This window comes from Physeter macrocephalus, chromosome 4, assembly GCF_002837175.3.
Source record: "Physeter macrocephalus isolate SW-GA chromosome 4, ASM283717v5, whole genome shotgun sequence".
Taxonomy (NCBI): Eukaryota; Metazoa; Chordata; class Mammalia; order Artiodactyla; family Physeteridae; genus Physeter; species Physeter macrocephalus.
In genome coordinates this window covers 18,877,743-18,887,565 of record NC_041217.1, presented here as the reverse complement: position 1 = coordinate 18,887,565, position 9,823 = coordinate 18,877,743, and the positions used below count along the sequence as shown (strand labels likewise).

Below are 9,823 nucleotides of genomic sequence, written 5' to 3'. Positions count from 1 at the left end.
TGTATCTGAGTCTGCTTCTTTTTGTTATATTCACTAGTTTGTTGTATTTTTTAGATTCCACGTGTAAGTCATATCTTACAGTATTTGTCTTTCTCTGTCTGACTTATTTCACTTAGCATAATGCCTCCCAAGTCCATCCATGTTGCTGTAAATGGCAAAATCTCATTCTTTTTTATGGCTGAGTATTCCTGTGTGTGTGTGTGTGTGTGTGTGTACACACCACGTCTTTGTCCATTTATCTGTTGATGGACACTTCGGTTGCTTCCATATCTTGGCAGTTGTAAGCAGTGCTGCTATGCACATTGGGGTGCATGTATCTTTTCGAATTAGTGTTTTTGTTTTTCTCGGCTATATACCCAGGAGTGGAATTGCTGAGTCTTATGGTAGTTTTATGTTTAGTTTTTGGAGAACCTCCATACCGTTTTCCACAGTGGCTGCACCAATTTACATTCCCACCAACAGTGCACAAGGGTTCTCTTCTCTCCACATCCTCGCCAACGTTTGTTATTTGTGTTCTTTTTGATGATAGCCATTCTGACAGGTTCAAGGTTACATGTCTCATTGTGGTTTTGGTTTGCATTTCCCTGATGATTATCGATGTTAAGCATCTTTTCATATGCCTGTTGGCCATCTGCATTTCCTCTGGCAAAACGTCTGTTCACTTCTGCCCATTTTTAAATTGGCTTGTGTTTTTTTTTTGTTGTTGTTGTTGTCGTTGTTTTGTGGTACGCGGGCCTCTCACTGTTGTGGCCTCTCCCGTTGCGGAGCACAGGCTCCGGACGCGCAGGCCCAGCGGCCATGGCTCACGGGCCCAGCCGCTCCGCGGCACGTGGGATCTTCCCGGACCGGGGCACGAACCTGTGTCGCCTGCATCGGCAGGCGGACCCCCAACCACTGCACCACCAGGGAAGCCCGAGAATAAAACTTTGAAGGGTGCTTTTTTGTAATAATAAAGAATAAGTAATAGTTAAATAATTAATTGATTAGGAAACACTTTAAATGATGACTGGATTGCTCAGTTTGCTCTGTGGAATTTTCATTATCCTTTCCCCCACAAAGTGTTCTATATTTAGCCTGTCAGTATTCTGTTCTGAGCCCAGCATAGTATAAGTTGTTGCAACATACTGATTTTTTTCAAGTGCATTGGTGCATTCAATGAACAATTATTGAACGCCTGTTATTTCACATTTATTCAAAGGATCTTCTTACACTTTTTTTTCTTTTGATTTCGGTCAAACAAAAATCTGAAATTTAACAAATACAGCATTCTTTTTATTTTCCGGATCTCTTTTTCATCTTCATGTAATATATACTGAAAAGGCAGAAAATTCATCTTTCTATACATGTATGCTACTGTCTTTAAAATTTGTCTCCTAAAATGTGAAAGATCTACCGTTTCCTGCTAAGATGACGTCTTAGTTCCTATAGTGATGTTCCATAGCCACTGATGAGGAATGACTTTATTTTCTCCTTTGCTGCAAAAGCAGTGAGATTTTTGAGGCTAGCAAAGCAGATTCTGGTTGGAGGGACACTGTGAGACAAATACTGTCTTAGCTCTAAAAACAAAGAATGATTGTTTTAGGCTGGAAGTAATCTCAGGGGCAGACCACCTCATCTGACTCCAGTACGTTATTGGTCAGGTGTCTGACTCAGGGTCACAGAGCTGGGAATCAGACTAATACAGATGACTTCTGTTTTTGTTAAGGAATAAAATGAATGAATGTATAAATTTCATACCGGGTTCAATAGTTGTTGTTTCAACCAACATTCTCTTTTTTTTTTTTGTTTAATTGTTTAATCAATCAGAATCCTGATGTTGGCCTGAAACCCGTGTGGTATAGTCCTAAAGTTTTCATTGAAGGTGCTGACGCAGAGACCTTGTCAGAGGGTGAGACGGTTACATTTATAAATTGGGGCAACATCAACATAACTAAAATACACAGGTAAGAACTTTTTGTTTGTTTCTAATAAATATGGAAGGAAAGTCTTTTATGTTTATTCATTTATTAAAAATTACCTAATTCAGACCCATCCATGATGCTGGCTGGTACATCTACCCAGGCATAGATGCTGCAAATTCTGGACACATTAAGGTTTTTTTCCATATATGTTTCATTACATTAACAGGGTATTAGGATATTGCTTGTGATGTTGAAAATGACTGCATGTAGATATAAAAAATAATTCTAATGCGTTAGGCCCCCCTTTTATCATCTGATTCTCAGGATGCGATTGCATGGTGGAGAGATCCTTGGGACAGAAATTGTATGTATAACATTCTGTATCCTAAAGTCTACTTTATTTTTTATTTTTAAATTTTTTTTATTAATTAATTTTTATTGGAGTATAGTTGCTGTATCTGAGTCTGCTTCTTTTTGTTATATTCACTAGTTTGTTGTATTTTTTAGATTCCACGTGTAAGTCATATCTTACAGTATTTGTCTTTCTCTGTCTGACTTATTTCACTTAGCATAATGCCTCCCAAGTCCATCCATGTTGCTGTAAATGGCAAAATCTCATTCTTTTTTATGGCTGAGTATTCCTGTGTGTGTGTGTGTGTGTGTGTGTACACACCACGTCTTTGTCCATTTATCTGTTGATGGACACTTCGGTTGCTTCCATATCTTGGCAGTTGTAAGCAGTGCTGCTATGCACATTGGGGTGCATGTATCTTTTCGAATTAGTGTTTTTGTTTTTCTCGGCTATATACCCAGGAGTGGAATTGCTGAGTCTTATGGTAGTTTTATGTTTAGTTTTTGGAGAACCTCCATACCGTTTTCCACAGTGGCTGCACCAATTTACATTCCCACCAACAGTGCACAAGGGTTCTCTTCTCTCCACATCCTCGCCAGCGTTTGTTATTTGTGTTCTTTTTGATGATAGCCATTCTGACAGGTTCAAGGTTACATGTCTCATTGTGGTTTTGGTTTGCATTTCCCTGATGATTATCGATGTTAAGCATCTTTTCATATGCCTGTTGGCCATCTGCATTTCCTCTGGCAAAACGTCTGTTCACTTCTGTCCATTTTTAAATTGGCTTGTGTTTTTTTGTTGTTGTTGTTGTTGTTGTTGTTGTTGTCGTGGTACACGGGCCTCTCACCGTTGTGGCCTCTCCCGTTGCGGAGCACAGGCTCCGGATGCGCAGGCGCAGAATTTGTCTCCTAAAATGTGAAAGATCTACCGTTTCCTGCTAAGATGACGTCTTAGTTCCTATAGTGATGTTCCATAGCCACTGATGAGGAATGACTTTATTTTCTCCTTTGCTGCAAAAGCAGTGAGATTTTTGAGGCTAGCAAAGCAGATTCTGGTTGGAGGGACACTGTGAGACAAATACTGTCTTAGCTCTAAAAACAAAGAATGATTGTTTTAGGCTGGAAGTAATCTCAGGGGCAGACCACCTCATCTGACTCCAGTACGTTATTGGTCAGGTGTCTGACTCAGGGTCACAGAGCTGGGAATCAGACTAATACAGATGACTTCTGTTTTTGTTAAGGAATAAAATGAATGAATGTATAAATTTCATACCGGGTTCAATAGTTGTTGTTTCAACCAACATTCTCTTTTTTTTTTTTGTTTAATCAATCAGAATCCTGATGTTGGCCTGAAACCCGTGTGGTATAGTCCTAAAGTTTTCATTGAAGGTGCTGACGCAGAGACCTTGTCAGAGGGTGAGACGGTTACATTTATAAATTGGGGCAACATCAACATAACTAAAATACACAGGTAAGAACTTTTTGTTTGTTTCTAATAAATATGGAAGGAAAGTCTTTTATGTTTATTCATTTATTAAAAATTACCTAATTCAGACCCATCCATGATGCTGGCTGGTACATCTACCCAGGCATAGATGCTGCAAATTCTGGACACATTAAGGTTTTTTTCCATATATGTTTCATTACATTAACAGGGTATTAGGATATTGCTTGTGATGTTGAAAATGACTGCATGTAGATATAAAAAATAATTCTAATGCGTTAGGCCCCCCTTTTATCATCTGATTCTCAGGATGCGATTGCATGGTGGAGAGATCCTTGGGACAGAAATTGTATGTATAACATTCTGTATCCTAAAGTCTACTTTATTTTTTATTTTTAAATTTTTTTTATTAATTAATTTTTATTGGAGTATAGTTGCTTTACAATGTTGTGTTAGCTTCTGCACAGCAAAATGAATCAGCTGTACATATACATATATCCCCTCCCTTTTGGCTTTCCCTCCCATTTAGGACACCACCAGGCATTAAGTAGAGTTCCCTGTGCTGTACAGTATGCTCCCCTCAGTTGTCTATTTTATACCTAGTATCAATAGTGTGTGTGTGTCAGTCCCAGTCTCCCAATTCCTCCCACCCCACCCCTTTCCCCCTTGGTATCCATACTTTTGTTCTCTACGTCTGTGTCTCTGTTTCTGCTTTGCGAATATGGTCCTCTATACCATTTTTCTAGATTCCACATGTGTGGGTTAATATACGATATTTGTTTTTCTCTTTCTGACTTACTTCACTCTATATGACAGTCTCTAGGTCCATCCACGTCTCTACAAATGACCCACTTTTGTTCCTTTTTATGGCTAATATTTCATTGTGTATATGTACCACATCTTTTTTATCCATTCTGTTGATGGACACTATAAAATCTACTTTAAATTTAATCGTTTGGTGGTGAATATGAACTTTCCAGTTATAGTGTGCTACACTTAACAGTTCTTAAGATTACATAAATGGGACATAGTATGCTAAGATTAATTTAGTAAACTCTGAAATCTCAGTTGTCGTGTCATTACATACGATGTCAAGTAATTGATAAATGTTTTGAAATACAGTATTTTAGATTTTTTAATGCTTACTCCAGGTGACTTTAAAATTCATAAGCATGTTCATGTTCTTCATCAGATGTATGGGGGATCTGTCCACATATTAGTATCTTGATAGCAGGGACTCTGCTTCATTCATCTCTTAACCAGTTAATGTCTGGCACCTACTAGAAACTCAAATAAATGTTTTATTTGAAATTTTTCCAAAGAAAATTCCCTATCCATTTATTACAGGTACAGAACAAAATAATGCATTTGTGGCAGTTAAGGTTTGTTTTCTGAAAACACTTTCCTATCTTATTTTTAGAAATGCAGAAGGAAAAATTGTATCTCTTGATGCAAAATTGAATTTGGAGAACAAAGACTATAAGAAAACCACTAAGATCACATGGCTTGCCGAGACCGAACGTGCTCTTCCTGTCCCAGCAATCTGTGTCACTTACGAACACTTGATCACAAAGCCTGTACTGGGAAAAGATGAGGACTTTAAGCAGTATGTCAACAAGAACAGTAAGGTAGCCTCCTGAAAGAAACCCTATTTCATCTTCCTCTGTTGTATCAGTATAACCTTTTCTTTAGAATTTTTTATTAGTTTTAAGTATTTGTTTCCTCAGATAAAATGGAAAAGATTTCTAGAATTTTGTTAAAAATGATATAAAAGAATAATGTTCCCATTTTATAAATTCTAGAAACCGAGGCACAGTGAGGTTCAGTAAGTTGCTTGAGGACAGGCAATAAGGCATAGAGCTGGGGTTCAGACCCAGGCCTCCTGGCTCTGGAACCCTTGTGCTTTAGTGCTGCGCCAGCGTGCCTTTCAGCTAGGTCGGTGTGTGCCTCTTGTATTGTACTTCATATTTATGGTGGGAAATTTCTTTATATCTGCAGGGACACCAATCAAATTAGTTAAAAGGTTCATGAAGCCCATCAGTATATAAATGTTAACTTTTAGAAATATAATAAATAATTGTTATTTATTTTAATATTTCACTGTTTTACTGCATGTGCTTAAGTAGTAAAGTTTTTCACATATCCTGTTGCAGCTACTGGAAAAGCTGCTTTCATTTTAGCGTTGTTTTTAGTGCTCTGATGTTCAAGAACGTGTATTTTGGTCTTATACCATCTTTACAGCATGAAGAATTAATGCTGGGGGATCCCTGCCTTAAGGATTTGAAAAAAGGAGACATTATACAACTCCAGAGAAGAGGCTTCTTCATATGTGATCAACCTTATGAACCCATTAGGTAAATCAGTGTAACTGAACATTTAATGAAAATGCTTAAAATTCTTATAGTGAATAATCTTTTAAAGATTGAACTTCCACTAAAATACTGTACCTGACAACTCTCTGTTCGGTTTCATTTGTTCTTTTGTATTTATTATTTCAGACATCATTGTAACAAGTTTTAACTTTGAAACAGCATAATATTAACAAATTTTATTTCTAGAACTAAACCATTCATCTTCACCATGGTCCAAGTAAAAAGAAAAAAATTTCAGTGTTATCTTTGGATAAACATTATAACTATTACCTTTTCTTTTTTTTCTAAATTTATTTTTTATTGAGGTATAGTTGATTTACAGGGTTGTATTAATTACTGCTGTACAGCAGAGTGACTCAGTTGCACATATATATATACATTTTCATATTCTTTTCCATTATGGTTTATCACAGGCAGCTTTTCTTTACAGTGTGCTTTAATTAGATATATTGTAGAATACAAATAGTACAGCAGGTACAGTTAGAGGATTATAAGAAATGTTTGTGTTTTTTTTAAACCATGAAGTAATAGAATTACTAGAACTTTCAGTCTCTGAATTTTTGTTTGCGTTTCTTTTTTTTGTCTTTGCTATTTTTTATTGCATCTCTTTAACTTTGTGATCAGACCTCACTCCTGAGCTCCAGACTTGTGAATCTAATTAATGCCTTTTAGACATCTCTGAATAGATAACTTTCAAGTCCCTCAAACTTCAAAATTCAACATCCTAGTTACCATCTCTCCTCAGTTCTTCTCCTTCATCCCCCATTCTAATCAGTAAACCTTGTTGTTTGTACTGCTTGCCTAGTTCATCTCTGTGCATCTACTGCTCTGCCTTTGTTTCAGCCCCTTAGCATTTCTTCCTTGATTGCCAAAACAGTTTCTAAAGTAGTCTCTTCCTTCCAGTTTTGCACTTTCTGATCCACTTTTCATACGGCCCCCAGTCTAAAAGTTTCAGAGTAACAATTTTATCACATTATCCTCCCCTGCTTAATAATTCTTGTTAGCTTCAGAGGAAAATCTAAACTTCTTAGTTTGGCATGCAGGATTTTTCTTGTAACGGCCTTTCGACCCACCTGAGCCATCTGTGTTGTAGTTTACCTCTTCCTGATCCCTCTGTTCAAGATACTGGACTGCTTGGGGTTTTCCTAAGTCATCAACTACCTTTGAACTTCTTGCTTTTTCCTGGAATGGCCGTGCTTATTTTTCTTCATCTGGGTAGCCTTTCAAATGTTACTTCTTCCAGACCTTTCTTGTATTCCTCTAATCTGGATAGGCACCCAACCTATGTGTCCCCATTGCAGCGAGCATGTTCCTCTTTAGAATATTTATCACATGCTGTTGTATCTGTCTTTCTGTCTGTCTATCTGTCTGTCTTGTTTCCACCACTGGAATTCATTAAGGGCTGATACTTTTTTCATGTTCATCTTAGTATCATGTTGCCGTTAGTCAAATAAGACCATGTGTGTAAACAGCATGCACAGTGCCCAGTACTTATGAAGCCCTTGTTAAGTATTTAGTGATGGTGGTGGTGGTGGTGGTAGTGATGGTACCAACTAGAGTCATGCCCAGAAGAGAGCAGGCTTTCAGTTTATTCTGAAAGATTGTTGAACTTTTCGACAAATGGTGTTGTATCAGCAACCACGTGCAAGAGTGAACAAACCCCTACCTCGTACCATGTATAAAAATTAACGCAAATATGGATCAAAGACCTGAATGTAAGAGCTAAACTATAAAACTCTTACAGGAAAACATAAGTTTAAGTCTTTGTAATCTTAGCAGTGCTTTCTTAAATATAACACCTAAAGCATAAGCAACCAAAGAAAATATACATAAATTGGACTATATCAAAAATTTTTGTGCTTCAGAGGACACCATCAGGAAAGTGAAAAGGCAGTCCACAGAATGGGAGAAAAATATTTGCACATGTATCTGCTAAAGGACTTGTATGCAGAGTAAATAAAGAATCCTTACAACTTGATAATAAAAAGACAGTTAAAAACGGACAAAGACATTCTCCAAAGCAGATATACAAGTGGTCAATAAGCACATGAGTAGATGCTCAATATTATTAGTTATTAGGAAAATGCAAATCAAGACCACAGTGAGTTATCATTCCATATAATCAAGAAGGCAGGCAGTAACAAGTGTTGAGGATGTGGAGAAATTGGAACCCTCATACATTGCTAACAGGATTGTAAAATGATGTAGTTACTTTGGAAAACAATGTGGCAGTTCCTCAGAAAGTTAAGTATTAGTGTTATCATTTGACCTAGCATTTCTACTTTTATGTATATACCCAAGAAAAGTAATAACATATGTTCACACAAAAATTTGTACATGAATGCTCATAGTAGCATCATTCGTAATAGACAAAAGGTACAAACAACCCAGATGTCCAACAGCTGATGAATGGATAAACAAAATGTGGTGTATCCATAGAAGGGAATATTTTTCAGCCATAAAAAGTGAAGTGCTGATTCATGCTGTAGCATGCATGAACCTTGTAAGCATTATGCTAAGTGAAGTAAGCTAGTCACAACAGACCACGTATTGTATGATTTCATTTATATGAAATGTCCAGAATAGAGAAATTCATGCAAAGTTAGATTAGTGGTTGCTAGGGACCAGAGGCATGGGAGACTGGCAAGTGATAGACAAAGGGTACAAAGATTCTTTTTAGGGTGATGAGAATGTTTTAAAATTAGATAGTGGTGAAGGTTGCACAATTTTATGTAACCAGGGAATAGTGTACTTTCAAAGGGTGGATTTTTTGGTATGTGAATTATATTTCAATAAGGCCGTATTCAGAAATACTGAAGAGATGTATAGGATTCTATTGCTACTAAATTCGCTCACTTAGTTTTACTCTGTGGCCTTTGCCACAAAATTCAAAAAAATATTTTGCTTATAAGTAGTCTCAAGGGCGGTGGATTTTGCTAATGACTGTACCCTTTAGAATTGAGAAATTCTTACAAAATAAATGTTTTACAGAAATTCTTCCGCTCATAAGCAGATAAGGTGTGGTATGTAGATGCATTTCTTTTAAGTCAAGAGTGAGACCATGAACATCCACTAATGCCATTTCTGGTGACCAGAGTAGATGTAACTTTGTCCTGGACTTAGCATTTTCATATCCATGGAAGTTCATAAATTGAAAGTTTATGGTTAGCACTGTCAATTTTTATATATTGTTTTTAAACTACTCTGAAGAGACTTTGATTTGAATGAGAGAATGGACTATTTACTTATACCTTGAAAAGTATTAACAGTGCCATTGAATGAATCTGGGAATTCAATTTTAATTGCTGTTCAGATAATTTTGTTCAAACAAACTTTTTTGTCCCTTCATTTTCTTTTTAGTCCATATAGTTGCATAGAAGCTCCATGCATTCTGATATACATTCCTGATGGGCATACGAAGGAAATGCCAACATCTGGGTCAAAGGAGAAGACCAAAGTAGAAACAGCAAAGAATGAGGTAATTAATTCACTGTTATGGATATGCCTCTAATCAATGATCTTTCTGTCCTAGGGTTTAGAATTTGTTTGTTTACAAAGATTGTCTTCCTCACTGTTGAGATCGAAGAACACAGTAACTCTAACTTTGGCGATTTTTGTTGTTGTTGTTCTTTCTTGTAAGATTTTAAAATACCCTGAAAAACAAGATTTTCAAAAGTTAATTTTTTTATGTGAAAGAATAAGAAAGACTAGATTAAAAGAATCTTTTAGAAAAGAAGGCTTTTTTTTTTTTTTTT

The 9,823-nt window shown here is 36.6% G+C and overlaps 1 protein-coding gene across 1 annotated transcript in view; it reads left to right on the top strand.

Moving 5' to 3' along the window:
• Positions 1-9,823, top strand: part of EPRS1 (glutamyl-prolyl-tRNA synthetase 1) — a 75,967-nt gene that overhangs the window by 31,345 nt on the left and 34,799 nt on the right. Inside the window, exons 14-17 of the mRNA XM_024130550.3 lie at positions 1,807-1,943; positions 5,117-5,324; positions 5,938-6,050; positions 9,429-9,546. Of these exons, the coding sequence (XP_023986318.1) occupies positions 1,807-1,943; positions 5,117-5,324; positions 5,938-6,050; positions 9,429-9,546 (576 nt within the window). The remainder of the gene's footprint in view (positions 1-1,806; positions 1,944-5,116; positions 5,325-5,937; positions 6,051-9,428; positions 9,547-9,823) is intronic.